This window comes from Poecilia reticulata, chromosome 17 (genome assembly GCF_904066995.2).
Source record: "Poecilia reticulata chromosome 17, P_reticulata-male-v2, whole genome shotgun sequence".
Taxonomy (NCBI): domain Eukaryota; kingdom Metazoa; phylum Chordata; class Actinopteri; order Cyprinodontiformes; family Poeciliidae; genus Poecilia; species Poecilia reticulata.
Genome location: NC_088846.1, coordinates 10,063,783 through 10,090,299, shown reverse-complemented (window position 1 = coordinate 10,090,299; position 26,517 = coordinate 10,063,783). Strand labels below are relative to the sequence as shown.

Sequence of the window (26,517 nt, the reverse complement as noted above, 5' to 3'; positions counted from 1 at the left end):
CAACCTTAAGATGAAAGATTCACTGACGATAAACAATAAAATTATTGAAGAAATTAGGATCATTGTGCAGTACTAGCAGGTTTAAAGCACTTTTTATGTGGCCGATGTCCCTCACTGCCCAGGTGGCCACAAGTTGGAGTGACACCAAGAGCATTGGGGGGAAAAAGTTACCAGTTGTTGGATATTTTCTTATTATCGCTTACCGGCATGCCCCGTCAGTGGGGAGGAGGGTTCAAATGTACTGGATCATAAAGGATTTTATTGTTGTACCATAAACCCCTTAAATTCACAGGAATTGGTTGTCACAACCTTTCTGCAAATATCGCAAATCCACATGTACATGAGACCCCTTCTACAAATGTTTATAGCTATATAATATAATTGTTTAAACACCAAATATATTATAACATGCATTAATGCGCACATTAGGAAACGTCTCAGCACATGGCAAGAGCTAGCATCTGCAGTCTTAAGAATAATCTGATACTTTATCCAAAGTCAACCAGTCAACACGTGGCCACATGGTTGCGAGTTGTTCGTATTTCACACACACGCCTCGCTTCAGTGTACATCACGCCCTAAACATACAGGTAAACCACATCGTCATGGAGATAGCACCACACTTTTCTGCAGACAGTCTCCTCTGTCGACAGCAAACTTTGCAATTTCCATCCAGGACATTTGACAATTTTTTTTAGGCATTATCTGAAGAATCGTACAGATGTACGAAATTTCACACCATCTCTAAAAAAAATGTAGAAATGCACAAACATTAGACCAATTTTACAAAATATCACACAGATTTGTGTGCGAGATAGTTTGACCTGAACCTCGTGTCAAGTAGGGGAGGAAGAAGCCTCCTTACAAATGAGATATCACAATTTTCATGACTCAATGAGAGCCTATTTTGTAGCTTCAAATGAAGTACGGGAGAGCCTCGTTTTATCTACATCAGCACCAAGAAAAAGAAATTGTGGTCCTTTCAGTGCTTTGCAAGCCAACAGTGTGGTAAGTTGCTCTGCGCCGAGGTATTTCAGCTTCCCAGCTGTCTTTTCTTTTGAATATTTTTTAGAAAAATATAACATTAAGTAGGGTAATTTTTCATGAATAGTTCAGTTATGTTCCACAGAAAAATCTGTGTCCAGGTGATTGTGCGAGTAGACAAGGTCCACTCCACAACAACTGACAAAGTTTAATGAGATAGGTCATTTGAAACCTTTCCCACCAAAATAAATGAATTAGAACTGCATTTGATCATCTCTCATTCAAAATCTGTTATTGAAGCGTGTTATTGTTGTTATCTTCAGTGTTGATAGGTCCAAACTAAATATTCTTGGCCTTCATGTAGCGTGAACTTTCTTCTAGGAGAAATGTTTTTGAAAGCATCTCATAAGTCTTGTCACGGCGACTGTGTTGCATGTTATGATGAACAACCTCAAGTCGTCTTAGCAACATTGGGTCAGGGCCAATTTCCTGAAGTAGGGCAGGTTAACGCTCACGTCATTATCTGTCTGGTCTTCTGCGCTCACTGTGTGTCTGCTCCTCCATCAACCACGTCCGTCTACTTTCATTTGTCCAGCCTCCATCGTGGCACATCTAAATGGCTTAAGTCTCCCAGTCTTCCTGTCTTCTCACCCCAATTCTTCACAGTTTCTCACCCCGCACCTTTGCTCGATCCATCTCTCTTTGGTAATGCATTGCATCTAGCTCTTCCTCTCGCTCTCTTTCTCTCTCTTTTTACCCACCTCTCCCCTTTTCCTATCCATCTGTCCAGAGTAGTGTGTCTAAAAGGTTTGTGGTAGGTTGCTGTGCCAAGCAGAGTGCACAGATTTGGATAACCGCTGTCTGGAGATATGTCTGAGATAACGGCTACAGTCAGTCACTCCTGGTTTGGCTTCCGTCCACGAGTGTGTAAATGTTTGTGTGTGCGCTCAAGATAGCTCTGGAGCGTCTTGCTCTGGTCCAAACCAACAGTATTCGGCTGATAGCGACAATGGGGAATTTTCACACCTCCCAAAATTGACTCCTTGAAAAACTGATATTCTGCAGAGGAAAACACTGAAAATTTCACCGATGGAGAAATATAGAAAATGTGATGGAACCTAAAGCAATCTATCAAAACTCTTCATCTAGCAGATCTGCCATTTTGATTTCAAACACAGCATGAAGTTTTTTTTTTTTTCCTGAAGACTGCTCCTCTAAGGATTAATCCCACCCAACATGGTTTACAGTTGTAGGACAACTTATTTCATTTCTGATCTCGATCTTGGTTAGTTGGACATATTGAGGTTGTGAGGCCAGTGTTGGAACCTTGTGAGCACTAGATCAATTTTACTGATCCAGAAACTCAATGAACGTGTCGTCTTTATCATGTTTGTGTTTTCCGGTACTTTTTTTTGATGAATGGGATCCCAAGATGTAAACTTTTACATGACTTGCCTGGTTTACATTCTCAAAACATGGGAGAGGGAATTAAGAAAACATGTGGTGACAAAGTGTATCTTAGCAACAGTGTTTCTTTCATCCTGACAACACCTCATCTTACCCTTATTCCTAATAAAATTAGTTATACTTTCACTGGTGGGTTAGTTACACTTGAAATGTTTACTTCATTGTGTTTTTACTTTAAAGCATGTTGTGACTCCTTTACAGTCCTATATATAAGGTATATAACTTGCTGTATAATGCTATATAATTTACTTAGTTGACATTGAATTCGTGGTGATTTGCTGCGTGTCAGGAAATCATGAGGAAGGTCTTTTCTATCTTTTAAAACTCAAGCAATACTCCCAATTTGCGAAGAATTCAAGTTTGCAAAATGTAAATGGTTTCAGTAGGCATGATTTCTAAGGAGAGATTTGCAAACACGTGGATGCTGAAACCCAGTCTATGTAATTATCCAACATAGTATAAGATTTGTGTAGCTTTAAAGAACATAACCCAGTTGTTCTATCGTCACACTGCTTAGCCACAAAACCATTTCACCTGTTGTCCTTTCTTTGTCTAGTTTTGGTAGCTACTCGCAGCTTTAAGCAGACTATATCACCAGTCATCTTGGTACCACAGTTTGCACAATCTTCTACAGGCTCAGACTTTTATAGTTGTCCATTTTCCTTTTTCCTGTGACAGCAATTTCAAGACCTGACAGCTCAAGTACTACATAATAATTCTTGTACCCAATGATTAGGACATTTTAACAACCTAATGAATGACATTCACTTCACCCCAGAAGTGGTTTTAATTGAAGTTAATGGGCCTGTGGTCCTCAAGCACTTGAGAAAGAATAAATATATTATGTCTGTATGACCTATCTGAGAGATCCCCTGCCTTTTTAGCTGTCTTAAATCCTTCCAATCACCTCAATCAGACACTTGTGTTGGGATATTTTTAGTTTTTCAGTTTTACCTTTTTTTGGTTTCTATATAAAGAAAATAAACTGAAACATCATCTGACAATGAAAAGTTTCATATATATATATGTTATTCCCTAGTTTGTTGTCCTATAAAAACGACTCTATATTTAATTATTGACTCATATTTTCCCATTATATTCACATATTTTGTCTCGCTCAATTATATTAAAAAATATATAAAAATCGCGTACGTAACCGTTAGTACACATAGTTCTTCTGTTGTGCTCGTTTTCCTTAATCTTTATCTGGGTCAGAGATGTTATGACTTATGCAGTATAAGTTGTACTGATTGCTGTTGCAATGCCCCGTTTCTCCTAATAAAAATATCATTAAAAAAACAAGTTTGAGATTTTAATGGTGATATTTTATTCTGTAACTCTTGTTTTGTACCACAGAGAATGAAAGGCTGGGAATAGAGAGACGGGAAATAGTGTGTGACAAAGGTTGCAAGCTCTATATGTATTAAACGTCTTCATTGCCGTTGCTGCGACCTCTCCTCTCCTAATGAAGCCACATATCCCCACTAACAAGCTTAACAAATCTCTCAGATATTAGGTACTAATTGCAGGGAGACTGTGCTCTGTCTAATTACTGATATTTCCCTGCTCCACAGATTGCACCTGCAGTGTGCAGGGTATGTAGGGGTAGTGAGGGGGAGTCTTTTCTGCAGAATTGTTTCCTATTTGCTTGGACAGCTGCACTACCTAAAATGTCTTCCATAGGTTATATATAATCACAAGGAACTAGTAAAGAGTGGCTGAGTAAGACCGGTGAAGAGAGGAAGAGAACTTGACATGAAAAGAACCAAATCAGAAATAGAACTGCATAGCTGAAAAAGTAAAGGAGTCACATTTAAAGGGACGTCAAATGATTCAAGAAACCAACATAGATCGTTGCAGTGGTCATTACTGAAAATATAACCGCACTTATGCACACTGCTTGTGTTGGCATTTTTACACCTCACAAGTGCTTCTTATGTGATATTTGCTCTACTTCCTGTAGACCTAATGGATGGTTGTGTGTGAAAAATCCCAGTGGATCCATCCTGTCTGGCACCAACAACTGTGCCGAGTTCAATGCCACTTAAATCCCCTTTATTCTTCATTTTGATGCCTCGTTCGATTTTAACAAGTTGTCTTCACCATATCGAGATGCATCAATTGGTTACATCACTGTTTTTTCACATTAATGTCCCTATTTACATCATGTACAGCATGTAAACTTGTAAACAATAGGCTGTTTTATTTATTTATATATTTTTTGACCTAGCTTGACCGTGAATCTAGCTAACACTGTTGACTAGCATCCCTCCATTCACACTACAAAGCTGTTGGTCGCACTGCAAAACCTGGATCCTGTTGCTGTGGCGATTATCTGATTTAAAACCCAACGCTGCAATAGCAAGAGAGGCGACAAACTGTTTATCTTTTTGCCCACATTAGACAACAGATAGACATAGAATTAGTTCTGGTTCTCAGCATGTTCAAGTAGTGAAGAAAACCATCCCACATTGACCAGGATGACAGCTGAATACCATTAAGACAAAGTGGATAAGACTAAAAATTGCTCCCACTGACTGTGGGAGCAATTTTAAACATTCTACTTGTCAATGGTAATAGCATAATGGGTGTATGGTGAGTGTGTGTGGTTTTTTTTTTAGGTTTTTATGGCACTAGTGGCCTCTAGTTGATCAGGAGGAAGAGTAGAGAGAAAAGAGGAAGACATGGAGGAAATATTTCGGGGGTCAAAGTGGGGATAACTGCTTCAAGGACAGTGGCTTCTGTGTGCGATGCGCCATGAGGCACCTGAGAGTAATTTTTACAGACCTGACATGGGGTGTGTGTGTTTGTGTTTTATTTTAAGTTTTGCAGTCTGGTTTTATGAAGGGCTTCTAAAGGAAAGACATAGTAAATGTTTTCTAATATCTTATCATAAAGCAACTTAATTTTGATGACTTTTTTCCAGCACTTTCTTAATGCGATGGAGAAACAAAGCTAAGATGGCAAAGATGGAAACCTTTGCTACAGTCACCTTTATCCTCAAAATGCATAATTAGATAATAAAGTGGACGGCTGAATATGAACATAACCTAAGGTGATATGAACATGTATTATGAGTGCATACATTCAAATATAAAAATTATATCTGGTATTAATTCAGTTTATTTAAATTAATCTGTTGTCCTTAGTTTAATTGTAAATAGTTTGCAGCAAAATCTGAGAACATTGTATAAAATTAAATGGATAAAACATACCAAAGGTCAGAAAAAAATAAATCCAGTAATGTAAATATTAAGCTAACATGCTAGCTTTAATTTTTAAAATCGAACAATAAATCCATTGTTCTGTTTTCTGCGTTGAAACAAGTAAATAAAGTATTTCTTAAATTGAACAGTTTTGATAAAATCCAAAAGTGCTTCTACATCTTTCATGAAAAATTATGAAAACATACACCAGGTATGATTGGTTCTCCTCCCTATCAGCTTTGAAGTTTACGGGAGATTTTATTTTCACATCTGCAGCGTTTTGGATAACTGAGTGCAATTTTCTGTTAAGGAGACCTGTGCTTTGAAAAGGTAAACGTTGCTGCCAGCGCCGTGGGCAATTTCCTTCAAAAAGTAAAATTTCTGAAGTATTAGGATCAAAATGTTCTATTTTATTTTCTATATTTTTTCTCTCTTAGAGCAACCTCATCAATAATTAAATTTACTACGATAGATCTTTTAATGCTTTACGATAAAGATTTGCTGCTGAGTTTTGTCTGGAGACTGTCACATATTTTATGATCTGTAGATCTCATAGGATAAGTCTCAGTTCATTCATTTTTTTGTATGCCTGCTTAATTCTTGTAGGGTTGTGAGAGAGCAGCTGGTGTTTGTTTCCAGCGGTCATTGGACAAGAGGCAGGTCCACTCTAACTAGGTCAGCAAAGTTACACAAGACAGAAAACACTTCAAGCACACACAGACCCCGTTAGACAATTTAAAGTGACCCACCAATCAAACATGCATAGTTACCAATATCAACATATTATTATGATATGATCATCTTTAATACATTGTATCATTTAGCAACAAGTTGTCATAATCTGTGGAATATACATTTTTAATTGTAAACATGTTTTAATCTGAAGTTTTCAGGGTATTTAATTGTGATTTATGTTGTTGACTCGATGCAGTCTCTTGGGTTTCCTGAAATAAAAACTTTTTTTGTCTAAAGTGCCTCAAGAAGACATTTGTTGTAGACTGGCGCTATATCGATAAACTGCATGAATTCAGTGATTATGAATTGAATGACTGTACTTTCACTAATCAGCTTTTGACATTTGTTAGTCTTCAGTCATTGTTCAGTTGTTCAGTCTTTCTTTTGCCTGCAGTTGTGTTTTACACCTATGCTTTTTTTGTAGAGCTTTTGATGTATTTCTAAGTTTCTTCTGTCCTCTGTTGTTTTGTTAGATCTTCTAAAATATCATATCACCATAAATATTACATATGTATCTTTAGAAATAGATCATACTATAAACGTAGTTTTTAAATGTCTGTGAAAATACCATGATATTGTAAAATCATGCCATTCTGTAGGTACATTTCTAACCAGCTGACTTTTGTAACCATGGGTTACCCAAGAAAAACATGAAAACTGTCCACAGATAAATTGTTCTTTTTACTGCAAGAAACTCAAAGCTTCCTGCACCAAAGTACACCAAGCTACGAAAAATCTGAAAAAAGTTGTTTTTAAAATCTTAATATGTTTTGTTATGCTATGTAGTGAAAGTCATTCAAGTGGATAAATGAAGCAAAGACTAATGCTACTCTCTCTCCCCCCCCCCACCTTTTTGCTGAACACTGACACTCAGCTGGCTGAAAGGAAACTACTACACTGAACAAACATTTCTTTGAAATAACTTTAAAAAAATATACAAATTAAGTTGTTTTGAAGAAACTTTTTTTTTGTATTCTCATCTATTCCAGGCTTGCTTGTGAAATGGCAGCACTGTAATCATCGGTATGTTCTCATTTAGCAGTAGTAAACATAATCATTTTCCTGTTTTTAATAATAATCTGATACATTATAATATTTGTTCATAAATCTTTCTGTCGATCTCATGATACCATAAAATTGTGGTATTTTTCAAGGTTACTTCGTAAAAATACTGAGAGAATTTCATCCCATCCCATCAGTTTTTGAGCTTTATTTTGGCTGTGCATAGCAACAGCTTGACATTTTCTCTAATGAAGCAACAGCGGTGAATATTCTGACGATGACACCGAACTCCACACGTGTCAGACGACTTTCACTTGACTTTTACTCTCCGTTTTCAATCTTTTCCATAGCTTGTTTGGATGTGGTGTGACTTTAGTGATTGGAGCAGTCTGACACCCTGCTGTGAAGGTCAGCGCCATGTCCGATAAAAGCAGTGTGAAGGAAACTTTTTCTGCCTCACTTCTTTTGTAATCTCTTAGTGGGGAGAAAAAAAAATGCCAGCTGCCAGTCTCATTTAAAGAGATAAGGGCCCGACCCAATTGCACCTGTCTGGCCACCCACAGTAGAATAACAACAAAAATATAAATATGTAGGAGATAAAAATAAAAATAAAAAAATGGAGGAAATGTATAAAATTAAACTCACACCTCCACAGTAAGAAATCCCTGAGCAGATGGAAACAGGTGTAAAGCTCTTATATTCCATTGCTTGTGTTAACTCATGTGTGTGCTTGTGCGTGCGGGTGTGTGTGTGTGTGTGTGTGTGCACGCACACACGCACGCATGCACTTGCTCAGGCTGTCCAGTCTTCACTCCAGCTCCCAGTTGGCAGGGTAAAATGGATGGCCTCTGCTATAGATTTTTGGCAGACAAGTCCCCTTACAACCATCTTATATCTTATTACCAACCGCCTCGAACGCTCAAATTGATCTTTATCGGTGTGAAAAGAGAAATTCCCGCGGCACGGTCGACCTTTATGGTCCTCACCTTTCATTGGTGAATGTTTTCCACCCGTGAGAGGCGGCGTATGTGAGTGTTAGGCGGTCTCAAGCCAGTGGAAACTCTTTGAAACACACCAACAAGCTTGATTGAGAGGAATTTCTAGTGCAGTAAGCATGTCCAAGGTGATAGCCTCAAGTTGTACTTGGATGGGAATGGAATGAGTTTTTTTTTTTTCTCTCTTCTCTTTTTTTCATTTTTTTTATTTTTTGAATCGAGAAGGAACCTTGATGCTGCCGCTGCACCTGCGGCATCAAGCTAATTTGCCTGCTATGAACTGCCATAAACATAAGTTGTCGAAGCCAGAGGCGTTTTGTCTTTTAGGGGGAATAAATGGGACTTCTGCTGGCAGGGAATTTATTTTGGTGGAATAGTGGAGAGTGAGAAATGTTTCTTTCACAAGCTGAAGTGTGCGGTTATTATTGAGAGCTGACACATCAACTCTACAAGCACATTGTCATTTTATAAAAAGCAGGAGAATGTCATCTGAATAAAATGAGCATGGACTACAGTTTCTTTTTTGGGTTCAAAAAAATATTCTCTACAAAGAAGTACGTGAATTTAAAGAGATTTTTTTTTTCCACATGGAACTAAGTTTTAAGTTCAGAACGTATTGAGAAAATAAATGTTATGTAGGCACTCCATTTGATGTATTTTTATGGTGGAACATTAAAATAGCCCTTTTAAGCACAAATTTTCACGAGCTGTTGCGGAAATTTATTTTAAAGTTGAGTAAGTTGCGTTGGAAAAAAGCTAATTTTTTCCGTCCTGCTGACGGCAGGTTTGTTACGCGTTTTTAATCACATTTGTGTACACATTGTAAATTGAATTTTGATTCCTTAGTTATTTTATCCTCTCAAGTGCTGGAACTCTAGTAAAAAAAAAAAAAAAAGCAAAAATGATGTCACTTTTACAGATGCCTATCCATTTAAGAGTTTTTTTTTAATTTCCACAAGTAACAAAAGAACATGATTGAGATTCTCGGCGTGAGAAGTATTCTGAGAGAGAGAGAGAGAGAGAGAGAGAGAGAGATTCTCTTGTTAGTTTTTCGTTCAAGCTCTCCATGCCAATGTAATTATCTAACAGCACCTTGTTAGGTTGGTGTGTTTGCATAATGTAAGAGCGAATCACTTTGTTTTAGTTCCAGGGGAAAGTGTTCGGACCCCTGGTTAACGTGAAGCACAGAAAATGGAAATTCTTTTTTCTTATGACATTTCTGCCTCTCAGTCACATACAGGATGGAGATGCAAACCGGTTAACTACGGCATGGACGATGAATTAAGTGTCAATTCAAATCAAACTGACAGGCCCTTATAGGAGATGACAATAATGGAGGAAATAAGATTATATTCCTTGTATTAAATCGCAAAGAAAGGAATATTCTTGTTGTGAAGAATGAGAAATGAGGCGAAGAAGAGCTCCTTTGTGATGCCATGTCAGTCTTGTAAGGGGTCAAGCAGAGCTGCTTCACTAATAGAAACTTATTTTTCCCCAAGTCCTTCTTTCTTGTTATTCCTCCACCACCAGAAGTTGTTTTTTTGGGGGGGTTTTTAAACATCATTGCACCTTATTCAGTTGTCTCTCTGCTGGATCTTGGGTTCATTAAAGCCCTCAAGGTGTTCCTTCATACAGAGAGCAACAGAAACATACATGAGCCCACCATCAGCTAAGAGACATTTTTGCTACACTACATTACACTAGTCTTTAGTTGCAGGCAAGCTCACGGTGCTCTGAATTATAGCCTCCAACGATTCTCAGATCTATGAGGAAAAAAGGAGCCAGTGGTGTAATATTTGATGATGGAGCATGCAGGAGGAAAAAGTAATAAATCACTCCTGGCTCTTAACATCTCTCAGCAAACCCACAGCGCTGTAGGCTGACAGCGGATTGGGGGGAGATGAGGAGAGATACTGAAGAAAAAGGCAAAGAGACAAGAAGTGGATGAGGCTAGATGGAGAAACAAGGCAGAAATTAAACCCCGCACTTCTTTCACAGTGCAGCTTTCGCAGTTTCAAATAACTCCATTTAGCTCAGAAAGTTATCGGCCCAAATGCAAGATACTGTTTTTTTTTTATATATATATATCAAGTATATCAGAATGAAATGACGTGAGGATTTTTTTTTCCATCTTTATCATATATATAATCCATCTACAATCATTTTTCTGGTTCCAATTCAGCAACCGCCTTCCTCAGTTTTAATACTTTTTGATTTCAGTCAGTTCTTGTAAACTTCAAGCTGTCACTACCCCTCGTTACTTACCCAGGCTTTCACCCTCTTTCCTTTGTTGCCTCCAGTGTAAATAGTTTTCCTCCTCCTACCTGTGTTTTTAGTTATGGGTGTCCCCAGTCATCTATTTTTTTCTTTTTGTGCTGGACTTTAACGTTTTCAGGTCCAGCTGTGGTTACAATCCAGCAGCTATCATCAGTGTGTGAATGTGTGCATGAATGGAAATGACTGATTTCATTGAGGGTCCTGAAAAGTGTGTTTGAATCTCATTTCATTTATCTTCAGCCACTTTATTGCTTAACCATTACTAAAACACACACGCATGCTTTTTTTTTTTTTTTTCTCTTGGTTCTGCAGCTTATCCCAGCCAGCTTCCCTCCAGGCTGACCTGTGAACCAGGTTAGTGTAATATTTCATGTCTGCAACCGATTCTATGATCTATGGTCACTGCGTCTCAGCTTTGGACCTCATATCTATTATTTAATATTGAACAGCAAAGCTTCAGCTCGCCACCAACTGCCAATAAGTGTAACATGAATATTTAAAGACGCTAAGTGACAGTCCAAAACTTAGCTATGTTTTATGAGATCGATATTTAACAATACATCTTGTCCACACCAACATGCATACTGGTTGTTTTAAGCTTTTTTTTTTGGTGCATTTGGACTTTTTGTGTCTGCATGTAAACTGTTTCAGGTGACAAAACAACTTCCCAGAGTGGAGACTTAAAATATGCATTTATATTTATGTTGGGATTGGGTATCTGCACTACGAAAATAAGTTGCTTTTTTTCCCCATCTGTGTTATGTCTCCCTGCTTTGATTAAACTTTAAATATAAGATAAAGTTGGTGTCTGAGAGAAAATAAAACACTTTAGCATTATTTATTCATTGTCCAACAGGTTTTTTTCAACAACAATTTCACAATTAGCATATGCATTTAAAGAAAATGTATTGACTAGAGTGTGATGCAGACCTAAAACACTGAATGTCAACTTCCACAGACAACATGTTTTGATCAAAACATGTTTATTCATTTTAGCAAATCGTTCCAATTATCAGCAGTACTATTGATGTTTGATATAAGGATGTGAAATGACAGAGTACTCTGGTGGTGCAGGGGTTAAGCACAGCCCACATTTGAAGATTTTAGTCCTCGACACGGACGTCACAGGTTCGAATCCTGGCCCAATGACCTTTGCCCGCATGTCTTCCCCTGTCTCTCATTACTCACTTTTCTGTCAATTCACTATCAAATAAAGACCAATAAAACCTTTAAAAAGGAATGAGAACAAGGGTTGAAGCGAACATCTGACACGATGGCTGCATTTCCCTCCTCACTGTAGGCCGTGACAAACCCAAAGGAAGTCTGTGTGAAAGGGGTGAAAGCAGGCAGAATAAGTGAAAGCGATGAGCAGGCAGATCGCCGCGGTGAAAGACAGACAGACAGACAGACAGTGTTGCCGGGTTCCCCTCACGGCCCATGAAGGAGATGTCACTAATGGGACTGTCAGGCCGCGGTCAGCAGCCCTAATCAGCACTTAGACAAGCAGCTTCTGCTAACAGCACTCCATGCGCCACATACTGCTTTAGACATAAAGCTTTCATCAAGGCTTAGTGAACCTCGTCAGATACTGTTGGCGATAACTTCTGCGCGCGTGTTTAAATGTCGGGTTATGTTGGCGGTTTGGATGAGCAGACTGAAGGGCTTTGCCCCGCTGAAAGGGCCTCTGTGAAGCTGCAGACTTGTCACATTAAAGAAATATTGAACTTCAGGAGAGATTTACTTTGGCTGGTTTTCTGGCTGTGATGTAATCCAAGATATTTTTTGTCTCCTTTTTCTGTTAATCCAAGTCTGGTAGTGAGAAGGTTTTTTTGTTTTTTTTTTAACATGTCGAAATGAATCTTAAAAATCTTCCCACACTTATTTGAAGAATATTTTCCATCCTTTTCTATCTTGTTCTTATTGAAATACCAGCTTTTCCAGTCAAACTGAATTTTGGGCACTTTTTATGTATCTGAACTAGCTGTAAACTTAAACAGGTAAAAGCAATTCTGGCAATCTCATTTTCACGAGTAATCCACAAACCACCCAGTTTTATTCTAGCATGATTTTTTTTAAATCATGGTAGATTTTAAAAATCTAGCATGATTAATGACTTGAACAGAAGTTCAAGTGATAACAGATTTGCTGCACATTTCCCTTTTTGGCTGAAGCAAAGACCTGAACAGAGTTTTGAATTAATGCCAACATAAAAAAATGTGTAAGTACTTTTATAATTAATGGTTGTTTTACCCCAGGCCAGATGAGTCTCGGACGCAGCAGATGTTCTGCCTTTGACACTACATCATTAAGTGTTCCTTCAGACGATGAAACGTTGTCAGGCATCTCTGCATTGGTCAACTTTTATTTATGCTTTAACTGGTGTGCCTAATTTTAATTTCTTTTTAGTCATCCTTAAGCTTGGTGTTCTGCAGGGTTCTGTTCTTGGCCCATTTGCTTTCATCCACTAACGGTTGTTAAACAAGATGCTATAATATCTCATACCGAGATGGATTTCAAGCTTCTGTTTCTCAGGTTATTGTAGTTCTGCTGTTACTTTCTGCACTAAAACGTCTTTGAAACCAATCCAAGATGCAGCTGCTAGGCTGGAACCCCCCAATGTTCCCATGCTGCACCTGCACTGATCTCTTTACATTGACGCCGTTCAATACAGAATTCACCTTAAGGTTCTAGTTTTCTTTTAAAACACTGCTTTGTGCTGAGCATTTATACAGTTCTGAACTTCTCTGGCTGCTTGTCATCTCTTGAGGTCACCAAAGCTCTGTTAACATTAAGTGTTAAACCTAAAGGTGACTGAACCTTTGCAATTGTTGAGACTATGCTCTGGTGCTATCTGCTCTTGCACTTGTTTAAGGAGCAGCTATTTTATAGTGGAATTGGAGAAACACTGTTTGTTTGACTTTACCTTAATTTTTCTCTTTTAATTTGATTTGTTTGATTTTTGTGTCCATTTTTAATTCAATTCTTAATAAGCTGATTAAGACAATAAGATGGATGTCTTTCTGCAGCTATCATCGTGTTGCTGACCAAAAGGTCAGAAAGCAATGAAAAAAATAAACAATACACTGAAATAGCCAATCAAGCAGAACTCCTGATAGAGTTGAGTTGAGAGGAGTTAATTAAAAACACAACCACTGTTCAACAGATTCACACCGTCTAACTTTTTAGTTGGACTGCAACTCTTCCAGTGAGATGAGCAAGTATGACAGAAAATCCGAATGCTCATCTATGTTGTTTCGCACCTTATTACTTTATATAGCAAATGGGCAAAGTGGTGGAGTTAACAGTATAACAGTTTGCTGTTACCTGCCAACTCTCCTTAAATCATTTACAAACCACCACATGTCTTACAGAGCCATCTAGATGCTTCCTCTGCAAGATATCAAAATAGAAACGAAGGTCTACAAAGTTGATCCAAATTCTCTCCTTCCATCCAACCCTCCTTCCATCTTTATGGAGCAGCACAGATCATCAGTGAGCCGGAGCGTCGTTGCTCACTTGGAGTGTTTCGCCATCAGTTCAGGTGGCACTGCAGTGGGCTCAGAAGATCACTTAACTTATCTGGCCTGCAGTATACACCCCGGACCTCCCGATGCTGTGCTACACATCAGTCAGCAGCGTTCAGACACAGAACCTCTGCCAAGTGCTGTGCACCCTCGTGAGCAGTCCTGATGGAAACGATTGAAAACACTCAACGGCTAAACTGGGGCGGTAATATTGCAGTGTGCCAGAGGCTGGAGAATCCTTGTACTCTGTTGCACTTTGAGCTGCATCCATTTTCAGCCTTTTTTTTTTCTAATCGCTACTTTTATTATCGGCAGAATGGAGCTGGAAACTGATTGCTTTACACCGTCATATTTAAATAATTGTGATCATAATTTAGACGCCTGAAGTGTCACTAAAATTTGAAAATAAATTTAGACACTGAATTTTTTGAATATCCTTTCATGTCTTTGTAAAACATGAATAAAGAAAATATTACAGGGGCAGTATAATGTAGAATTGACTCTTTTTTTTAGCTTTATATCATGCTGTAATGTTTTCCCTCATCAAAAACATACCTTGAGTTTTGCCTTGATCCTTTCATGCATGTTTGAGAAATCCTTTAATCACCCATGGCAACCATTCAGCTGCACAAAACGCTTGGTGGTACCAAGCGCGCCGCCTCCGAGGACGAAGCTTTTCCCCGGAGATGCAGTTTCCAGGCTTCTGAGATTTTGCTTCACAGAGCAACCCTACCCCTCACTCGGCTCCTGCAGACTAGCTAGCAGCAATTAGCAAACACCTGGTGGAACTGCACATCCGCTGTGCTTATTATACGAGCTACTTCTCAGTTTAACGCTGGTTAGTAGAAGAACGATGCTGTGATGACGTCCTGAAGGCAGAGTGCTGGAGAGAGCAGGACTGTCCAATTTCAAGGCTTTAAATTACGAAGTCAATTTTCTTTTAAGTCATATTTGATATGCATAGCATTACTATAACAACATAAGGTAACTTGATTTGCTATAAAATGATTCTACGTGGCTGGAAAACACAGAATGTTGCCCCATTGACAGATCTCCTATTTTCACTCATTTTGTATACCCAAATCCTCATTGAAAGAATGAAGATGATTTCCACTTTCATTAACTGTCGGCACAGTAGTTTGGTGCATTGAAGGATACAAGAAGGCACTTTGAGGGGGTCAGGCGTACAGCTTAGGGTTAGCTGAGTAGCTCAGTCTAATGAAGCATGGATTTAGGAATTTTCCAGATCTCGATAAGATTGAATAAATTAATTGCACTGATTTTATTTCATATCCTACTGTCCAAAAGTTCAAATTGTTCATCTATTATTTCCATCCAAACACACATCATTCCCTTAATTTGCCTGTTAAATCATCCAAAAGCACTCTCGTGTCCAGAAAGTTGGGACAGGGAAAGTCTGAAAATGTGTGGCGAATGGTAGCCGTGGTAACTGTCACTACTTCAGGTTGGTGCCTTCAGGTTAATTACAGCCTGTTTGGTCTCCACACCGGACCTCAATGTATAATTTAGCTTGAAGTGGGAAATCGGAACAATAAAATCCAAGTGGCTGCGTTCCTTTTCTTTTAGATGAATGGTTTTTGATGTCATATTTCCATCTTGATTCTTGGGCTGCTGCCGCTCATTGTTGCTCTTGAAGAGGTTGATTGTGTTGCTGTCGCAAATTTCGCCGAGGAGTTTAAGTGTTGTTGCACCACAAAGCATTTAAACCATGCTTACACCCACTTTACACGTACCCGTTCCTCTCCGTCTCAGCCATTTTAAGCCACCGCTTTCTCACCTACACAAAAACATCCAAATTGTGTTTCCCGCACCTCTCTCTCCCTCCCTCCCTCCTGAACAAGCACATTGACAAACAGACACTGTTCCACCGCCACCTCCTTCCCTCTCAAAGCCTTCAAGCAGAAACAATCCCGGTGAATTTAAGTCGGGCCCTTCATCCGCCCAGAAAGTTGCACAGCTTTTTTATATATATATATATATATATATATATATATATATATATATTCACAATTTGCTCCAGCTGGAAGCTGGCAAGAGTGTCCCCCCGCTGCTGTGAATTATCAGGTACAAGCTGCGTTTCGGTTGCCTACGAAAGGTGTCGTTGCACGCACATGCATTTGTGCACACAAACAGAGTGCAACTGCACGGCACATCTGAGAAGATATGCCTGTCACACAGATTTGCTTAGGCACGCTGCTGTATTCTATTTTGTAGTTTCGGGGGTTAAGAACGCATCACACAGACCGACAAACAGCAGAGGCACATTGTTTGTCTTGTGTCTCTTTCAGTTTGCTCTGTGCTGCCTCTAATTCTGTTTATCGTCTCTCTTCATACTTACATTTGGAACGATCTGTCCAAAGCTTTTCTCTTTTTTCTCTCTCTTTTTTTTTTATATGCAGCTTTCCATCTCACTGCTTTCCCATTTACTAAGCCAGTGCCTGCCCTAATTTCCAACATTCTCAGATCAGTGGGAGCTCATGATTATGCTCCATAACCATGTAATGTTCATCTCAGCCAGGCACGTTTAGAAGGTTAGGCATGATTTGCCCTCCTTTTTTTGTCTGCTAAATAATGGAGCGTGTACGTCGGTGTCCCCTCTTTCCCCTCTTTGTGGCCGCATGAGTGATCTGCTAGCACCATCTAGTGGCTGCGCGTCGACGCGTTTCTCATTGACTCAGGAGCTCAATGGGGTTACATTCACGGCACTCCCAAAAGGACGGAGGAGAGCAGGAGTTCACCCGGGGAGAAAAAAAAAATAAAAAAAGAAGGAGCTTCAGCGGTGTCAAGCGAGGCATTTAGTTTAAAAAAACCGGCATTAAAAAATGAGCTTGATGGTGTCAAGGGCTGAAGTCACGGCGCTTTGATCTGAAAGATGAATGGTGATTTGAGGAGTCAATGTTTCACAAAGAGGCCTGATGAAATGCGGTATAACGAGGCTCTGCGCGGCTGCAACAGGCAGGAAATGAGGGCTTTTGCTCCGAAAAAGCGGTAATATATTCGCACAAACAACATGTGAGGATTACGTGCTTAAACGTCTCTTTATCCTCTCCCTTCCATGTGTTTCTCCTCTCTCCTCTTCTCTCATACAAATTTATGGGAACTTGAAAGCATATTTTTGTAAACAGAAGGACTGACTTGAGTCACTGAGTGGCGGATGAGCAGGAGATGGATCTCATCGCCGAGCGTGGGTGGAATGGGTGGATAGAGTGGTATTATAGGAATCTGAAAAGCTCCGAGCTCCATCTGTTGTGTACCATAGAGCTGATGAGTCACTTGGCCTGATAGAACTTGGGTCAAAAGAGCCCCGAATTCCCAACTTTATACCCACACACACACTGAATCGCTCGGATAAACAGAAAGCTGCTCACGATGCGAGTTAGTTCTGTGGGTTTGGTTTGCTGAAGCTCATCAGGTATAAGATGGTCTTAAAGGTCACGTTTACCACTTCTGTCAGGACAAACCTCAATTTCTACAACACTTCCAACAACAAACTGTGATTAGGCATGAATTAGTCAAAGTTACTGTTGCAGGCAAGCCACAAGTTCACGTTTAAACTTGTAAGGTCAACAAAATCTCAAACTTTTTCAACACGATGATAAAATCTAATTGGTCACAACACCTAACAGATTATCTGTAATCAGTATTTAACTGATTACAGATAAATGGTTTGCGTGAGCAATTAGTTTGGAGATTTAACTTTTCTTTTTTCCCTCTTCAGTTATGCTTATCAGATGGTTGCACAGTGGTGCGGTTGTAGACACTGTTGCATTGCTTCAAAAAGGTTGTCGGTTTGATTCCTGGTCTTTCTGCATGAAATTGAATGAAGGGTTGGACTGGCTTCCTCTCAAAGTCCAAAAAGATTTCTGTTGGTTGATTAGTCTCTCTAAATTGCCCTGAGCGTACTGTATGTATATGTGCGTGTGTGTCTGTATGTATGTGTGTATGTATGTATGTATTTGCATGGTTGTTTGTCCTGTGTATTGCTGTGTTAAGGACAAGCAGGCTGAGGCAAAAGACTGATGGATGTTTATTTGTAGTAAAGCCCTTTGAAATGAAAATATAAATCATAATGCATTATTGAGATTTTTTTTTTTTTTAATAAAAGCAACAATAGGCCAAGTGCTGTTGGGCATCCTTTATTTTACAGCCTTAAAACTGGCAAGTGAATGTTTGAGAGGCTAATAGAAATATTAAAAATTGCAGGAATGAGATTAGCTACTGTTTAGCAAATATTGGCTATATTACTAAAAGGTCAAACTAGGAGGAGAACTATATTGAGGTGTTGGGTTACTTTTTTTCTTTCTATTTCCCCTTTTGTCACGTTTTTTGGTGAGACATTGACTTTGTCGGTCCTTTTAATGCATTTACTTTTCTCTTTGAGGGCTATTATCTTATCATTTCTCTTCAAAGCAATATACAGCTTGTCCAAAGCTGTAAAAAAGTCACTCGTCAGCTCATGCAGTGTTGAAGCTGACAGCTGTTTAGTTGCTTTGATACATGTGTGAATGCAGCTTCCAGCTTAAAGGGACCTGAAGCTCTTCTGAAGGACATCAAACAAAGAAGAGAGACTTTGTAGCATGCAAGAAGCAGAGAAAGTCGTGGAAAATGTGTCTATTGTATTTAAGTCGAGTCAATATGTAGACTAAGCCGTTTAAGCTATTCAGAGGCGTACTTACATTGTCCTGCTGCACTACCAAAGTGTGCTCGAGTTTAACATTGTAAACTGACGGATTTCCTTCAAGATTATTTCAATTAAATCCAGTGGTACAGGTCCTGAATCAACAACGCAATGCAAAGAAAAGCAATTTAAAATTTCAGAAACATTTTTTTCAGATTTTTCTTTTCTAAAATGTATGCTATATCGTTAAGTCCCCTTCTTATAATTCATCTATGAACGCTAACCTTATGAGGCACCTTCAGTGCTTTTAGATGTTCTGGGTTTTTCTGTGACCTTGATGATTTCATTTATTACTGTTGAGAATAAATAAATTCTGTGTTTTCCTTCTGTCTTTTGTAGCTAGTTGCTAAGCTAAATCTAAAGGAAATGGCATGTCTGGAAATGCAAATGGGAGCTCGGGTTAGAGGAAATGTCACAGTAGGGAACGCCCTCTTTGGGGCGTAGCTTAGACAGAGGCCAACAAAGGAGATCACAAACTCTTCTTGGATGCCATTTTGTCTGCTAGCTCCTAACGGTGGCATGAGAAAATGAACCTGCTGTATGTTGGTATTAATAAATGGAATTCATGAATTCAACCCACTGACTCTTTTTCAATACAAAATCTGTAAGGAGTCAAATAATTATTTTCTCAGGAATGTGATCTTCATAAAGGTATGAACAATAATAATTGAATCAATTCTGCCAATTTCAAAACTGAACTTTCATTTTGATATCAGCAGGTTTTCCTTCCTGAGGCTTATGTCCAAGTTATACAAGCTAAGTTGCTCCTGTACAAATATCAGTGTTAAGGAACAGGAAGTCCTGCCAATACTTCATGCACCTACGCCTCACAACACCAGGTTTAACCTTCACTTTCAGGTACAAGTAGAGTTATCTTTTTCCCTGTTGGCGATGAGCTCATCCCTGCATTTAAAGGTCAGGCATGCATTTTCTCATAATCATTCCACTCTGGCTTTTGTGGCACGAGCAGTCATTGTTGAGCGAAGACCATTGAGAGGTGCCCATATTTCAGGTAATGTTTCATTTTCGACAAGCTTTATCACCCAATTTATAATTCATAAAACAGTCGCAGTGTGTAAGGAGAAACTTTAATGCTCTTTTTGTGCCCGTCTCTTCAAACTATTTTACTCCACAGATTCCCTAAGGGGATACATGACTGAGCCTAAATATCTACATTTCTAGCAAAGCTGGAAATGTTTTTTCTCTGTTTGGTGAGTTTTATTGTGCAAGGCAACGTCTTGAAAAAGAAAAAGAAACTCTGATTGTTTACAATCCACAATGGTGTCCTGTTGATGCAAAGTTTGATTCGACGTTATTCAAGCCTCTAGCAGAAACTTCAGAGGTTTAAATAAACTCTAATGTCAAAATATCAGAGGAAATCCAAAAACATGAAGAGTATTAATGTAACACCAATAAAGACTTTTCAGTTAATTAGTAAGAAGGTTATAAATTGCATGTGATTTTTAAAAAAATAAAATCATCTATAAACAAATACATATTTTTCCAATGTTTTTATGCCTTTTTAAATGTTTTATCCTTTGAGAGATTCCTGTCTTATTCACTTACTGTCACCAACACACTTCTTGATTGAATGGCTACAAATACACATAAATAATATGAATAATTTTGAGCTCATCTGAGCCCAAAGTTGGAACCTCATGACTAAAACCTGAAATAAAAGCTTCATCACAAACAAGAAAACTTGTGTGATGATGTTTTCCCTTTTTAAACGGCCTATTGATTGCATCAAATAGAGTTGGCATTGGATTAATACAACAAATTGCCTGTGTTATTTCTGGGAGCAACATCCTTACTACTGTGGTAAAAAGAAATACTAAACAGCGTTTATATAGGTACTTTATATATCAGATATAAAGCTGAGCTCAATGTTTCATTTCTAGCTAAGTAAATTTTGCCAAAACAAAATGCTTTGAAAAAATTATTCGTGTCCCTTTTTTATGTCTTGTCACAATAAAATAATTCAACATTTAGTGTTTTTTTTTTATGTGATAGACCGAATCAACACAAAAAACCAAGATGGTAAAAACCAACATGGTAGAAGGCACCAATCTGCTTTTTTTTGTTTAGTTTCTAATTTCTCAAGTTGCTCAGAGGTGGAGGAAACTTAATGTGATTATTTGCTATGTATGTCGAGTCATCGGGTGTCGCCGGGCCAGGCCGCTCATCCATTTTAATATCCCCCAGCAGTCTGAGTTGACAGTGAGCACTGCTGAACCAAACCAAAACTAAACTGAACTAATTATTGCCAATTTTCCTTGCCCTACAAGGCGCTCGCCTGGTCTAATAAAACTGCCACATTTAATTTCCGTCTGCCAAAAGGTGGCAAGTGAAGATGGAATGATGAGAGCTGATTAGTAGGATGTGAGCCAGCTTGACAGGGATGGATTAAAGTTTGGCTGGTCAGAGGTGCAAGGGCGCAGACATTCATGGCAATGTTCAAGTCTTTGAATGCAAATTGTTATTAACGTCGTAGTTCTCACAAAGGAGTTTTTTATATGTCAATGTTTCAGCTGTTTAAATTCTTAGATGTATCAAAAAGTTCCAAGCAGGTTTTCTAAAATATTGCAGTTTTTTTTTTCTTTAACTTCAGTCAGATCTTTTTACCTTCCCTTTCATTGGCACAGCCCTCCATTTCTCAAAAGCAGAACTTTATATAAAGCTTCTAGCTGAAATGACTGTTCTTGAAGAATATTACTGGATACAAGGTGTTTTGATAAGATCCCAGCGGTAATGCCAATGGATATTTTTCTCCTTTTATGCTATATTTGACAGAGCTAATGTGGTTTTTCTTAGGTTGGTGTATATTTGTAGGACATTATGTTTTTCTGCCGATCCCCAGAAACATTCATTTCCCCTCACGGTTCCACAGCTGGGTGTGATTGTTCGTTCATTTTTGTATCAGCAGCCTCTTTCCGTGTCCCGGCTGTTTACTCCTTCATTTCCATTTCCTGTGTCTTTTACTGATTTCACACAGACTGATCTGCTTCGTCACGGTTGGCTTTGCTCTCGGTTCTTGTTCTCAAAGCTTGATATGCTTACTTGAGTTTTCCACTTAAAGTTTCTCACCTAATAACTTTGAAGCCAGCAGAAGAAACGTATGACCATGTAGTATGGCTAAGCACGGTTCTAGGTTGTTTGGTTTGATCTGTTCCAACCCATCCATCCATCTATCGGATACATCCAGTTATTTTCTTAGGGCCACAGGGGGCTGGTCCCTATCTCCAACAGTGATTGGTTGAGAGACGAGGTACACCCTGGACATATCACCAGTCTGTCAAAGGGCAACATAGAGATACACAAGACATACACACGCTCACATAAGGATAATTTAGAGAGATACATTTCCCTGATCGTCATGTTTTTGGACTGCAGCAGGAAGCCTGAATTCAGAAAGAACATGCAGAAAAACCTCTGACATTTTAACCCAGAATGCTACCAACTTTAGTATTTTGTTTGTTTGTTTTGAAACAAACATAAAGCAACTCCACTCTTTTCTTCAGTAATAGTTAGTAATTTGCCATATAAGTGATCATTACTGGTTCATATTGAAATATTTTATGCGGATGGTATCAATACATCTATAGTAACAACGAATGCCTAAAAGGCTTGACCGTATTATTTTGACTTACACATTGCATGTAACTTGGTTGTTTTTCTGAAAAGAACTTTAGTTTCAGCTGTTGAAATACTTGAGATTCAGCAAAGTATTTAAACAGTTCTTTTTGCGTACAAGCACGCTGTGTACACAGGCATGACTGACCATGGTAAGGCCCTCCTCCTCTCTCTGATTGGTTGTTTCTGGGAGCAATGTATTTCTGCAGATGGCAGTAGGACCACTGAGAGGATGTGGAGAAGTTCGGGGGGGGGTTTGGCTCATATTCTATCAGGACCAGTGACGTGCGGTGAGGTTCATTGCTGGTGAGGCACTGACTTACGACTTTATAGACACCATGCATGTTATTGGACGTATGAAAATTTCGCGCAGGCATACAGCGCCTGGGGGCAAAAAGACAAATCTTTTACATGTCATCCATAGCCGCGTTAACTCAGTGAAACTTAGAAATGCAGGTATTAATTTCGTGCTATGATCCACAGCAAAGGGAAAGAATGAGAAAGCACTTTCTCGCTCTGTATCCGCCAAGTTACACTCAGACTCATTGCCATAGCAACTGACAACAATGCCACTTCATGTTTTAGGATTTAACACCAAAAAACTAGATTAGCTACCGCTTCTACTTTACTGAATTATTTAGACATACAAACTGTAGCCCACAAAACGCACATTTCATTTAAACAACTAAACAAAAACATCTTATTGCTGTCTTACCTTTACTTATCAATGAAATCCATGCACCGCTAATTCTGCACAAAAATATCTGTTCATCCAAAGCCAAGTCGATCCTCGGCATGTCTTTTCTATTCCGTTTGAGAATCTTCAAACTGTCTCGAAGTAAAACCTTCAGCTCCGGTGTTGGTCTTCCTTTAGTTATTAATCTCCTGCTTCAATTGAACATCCACTTGAGAAAACTGTTAAGTGTAGAAATGTAGTCTTTCATGTTGACGTCGGAAGAGAGAAGAAAACAAATATATCGCTGTACTTTACTTATTTACTGTATGGCTAGCTCCATGGCTAGCTAACTGGGTCTTAGTCTGCAGTTGTGCAGTCAAAATATCTGGGAACATGAGCGCCCCCTGCCATGATTCTCACTTCACTGCTGCCTCACCGGCTTCGCTTCTGAGCATTTGAAAGGGAAAATGCGAAAATCCAATGATTTTGAAGAAAAAAATCATTAGAATTGGTTAAGCAAAAATAGGTACTTTATAGTACAAACCACAGGGTGAAAAAAGCAATATAAATGATTTTATTATTATGTATTTTTCCATGATGACACATCACTGATCAGGACATAGTGACAGTTTTGACAAATAATTAAAATATTTCTATAAAAATTATTTCCAAGAAAGAAGCTGGTGCTAAAAAAAAAAAGAAAAGTCACGCCTTCAAGCATGACTTAAATTTCCAGCTGCTAACAAATGAAACGAAGGCTTTATTGAAGACTTGAGCAAGCAAACATTTGGCCATAGTCAAGCATTATTCTTAAGGTCTTTGTTGCTACTATTGACGTTGCACAAAGTGGATGAAATAATGGTAGAAAAGAAAATACCTTTAAATTCCTCTTAAAATCAAGTCCAGAGGATCTCAGTGACAGACACTGAACCAGATATGATCAAGGATGTCAATGATTTTGGCCCTGAGTGGATTAGAGCAAATTCACCATAATTCCTATTTGTGTACCGTAAGTAACAAATCCTTGAAGTTTATGTTGCGCAATCATTCTGCAGCAAAACACAGCGGCTGCAGTAACTCACAGCCAGTCCCATCTTGATACGACTTTTATTTTAATGAATTCATGTAAAACTAAAAAAGACTCCATAAAATACCTCCCTTCCCTCTATATAAACGAGAAAACGTCTCCCGCTTTATTTGTTCCACCTCTGTATTTCCTTGGCTCCCTGTTTTTAAATCAGGCACATTTCGAACTATTCACTCTCATTGTGGACTTAACAGCAAAAGTGAAAATGTAAGCGATATGGGTTGTTAAAAAACAAGAGCAGGAGGTATCAGCTGTATTTACCATAGTCAGCAGAGAAACTGTGATCAGAACGGTTCTCAACAAATTATCACAATTGCTGCATCATTTATGGAATATCCTCAGTTGTATGCAGAAATTTCCTTGATGTCTTCATCTTTTTTTCTTTTTTTTTCAATTTTGGATGTCAAATTAAGATTTCCTGCATTAAAGTGTGCTGAAGGGAGATTGATTAAAGTTTCTAGAGAACAAAGTCCCTATTAATCTGATTTTCATGTCATTTGCTGGAGAAGAGCTAAATTTAATGTTATTTTTTCTAATGGGTTATAAATTGAAAGGCAGAGCCAGGATTTTTACTTTGCTAGCTTGTGTTTTATCTTCGATGTTATTGCTGGTGTATTTGTGTGTGTGTGTGTGTGTGTGTGTGTGTGTGTGTGTGTGTGTGTGTGTGTGTGTGTGCGTGTGTGGGGTGTGTGTGTGTGTGTGTGTGTGCGGGGGTGTGCGTGTGTGTGTGTGCGTGCGTGTGTGTGTGTGCGTGTGCGTGTGTATGCGTGTGCGTGCGTGTGTGTGTGTGTGGGGGGGCGCGCGTGCGTGCGTGTGTCAAACTCTAAACTCGGAGCTAGAGGAAAGGAAAAGAAATAAAATCAATAAAGCAGTCACATCTAGCGCAGTGTAAACATTTCATTGTTCAGCACAGACACAACACAAAGCTCCAATTATTTACACCCCTTCTCATGTATTCTATGATGCAGAAAGAATAAAACACTCCAAAAGAAAGATATGGGAATTTAGGAATATGAATATAAATGCTTTGTAGTTTTGCCACAGGGCTACAAAAAAATATTCCCTCAGTTCTGCTGTATTTTATTCCCACACTCCACGACTTTTTTTTTCTGTCTTCTGCATGAAAATTGTGCCTTTAATCTATATCGCCTTGCTGTTTGTACATGCAGGCAACTCCCCTTCAGAGGAGTCTGAGGAGCGGGACAAGGAGCCCAGGACGTTGACTTACCCGGCGTACATCGCCAGCCTCCTGGACACGGGCGCCAAGCGCATGGCGGCCGGTGTCCGGATGGACTGCAACAGCCAGGGCCAATGCCCGCGCTCCTGCCACCTCTGCCACATGAGTCCCAGGGCGGCACAGGGGCGGCAGCAGTCTGAACCCGTCCTCCTGAAGATCACCAAAGCTGCTCCCATCTATGAATTAGTGTCCAACAACGAGACCTATCAGGTTTGTGGAATGTTTTTTTGGTTTTTCTCTCGAATTTTTCTCAGCGCCGTACTTTGAACGTTCAAAAGACCTATTTTTGCACAACTTTTAATTTTCCACTAAGTTAAAATTTATCCTCCCCAGAAATTGATTTGTGTTTCCGGAGCCTAAGAAAAATCACCCTCACTGTCTCCTGCTTCTGTCAAATTGTTGTATTTTCCACTTTGATGTGCAAAGGCTTTGCCACGCCTTCGAATCTGAGCTGGAACTTTATGCCTAAAGACAGCATTTAATAATCCAGGCATGAGGACGGCTGCATGATCATTAAAACCACACTGAGTCCATCAGCTGGCGCCCCGCTATGCAGCCTTCTCTATGTGCATAACAGTATGTGTGACATCCCAAACCCTAAGCCCTCATTAGGAAACACAAAGGACCTACCAGGGAAGCATTTCTCTTTCAGTTTCACACCTCGCTCTTTGGAAAGCATGCCATGCCGCGGGGCTGCCGTGCTGTTCTGTGACTTATTTGATTCCATCAATATTGTACGTCAAAAAAGCTTCTGCTCCTGCAGAATGAAGAAGCGGTCGATATCGGGGCTGTACATGTCTGAGAGCCTTTATCGCCAAGCTCAGTCGGACAGACACAGCTGCTATTGATGGAAACTTCTGACATTATTGGTGTAGACACTCACCAAGACGAAACACAACAGCTACAATTTGATTGAATATTTCTGTATGTTTTGTTTTGAGTTTTTTTCTTTTACTGGCCACTATAGCACAATTTATAAGAAAAGGTGTAATTTG

The 26,517-nt window shown here is 39.1% G+C and overlaps 1 protein-coding gene across 5 annotated transcripts in view; it reads left to right on the top strand.

The window, feature by feature from the left end:
• Positions 1-26,517, top strand: part of astn1 (astrotactin 1) — a 357,456-nt gene that overhangs the window by 279,268 nt on the left and 51,671 nt on the right. For all 5 annotated transcript variants that reach the window (XM_081598137.1, XM_081598141.1, XM_081598140.1 and 2 more), the window contains one exon: positions 25,455-25,732. In XM_081598137.1, the coding sequence (XP_081454263.1) occupies positions 25,455-25,732 (278 nt within the window). The remainder of the gene's footprint in view (positions 1-25,454; positions 25,733-26,517) is intronic.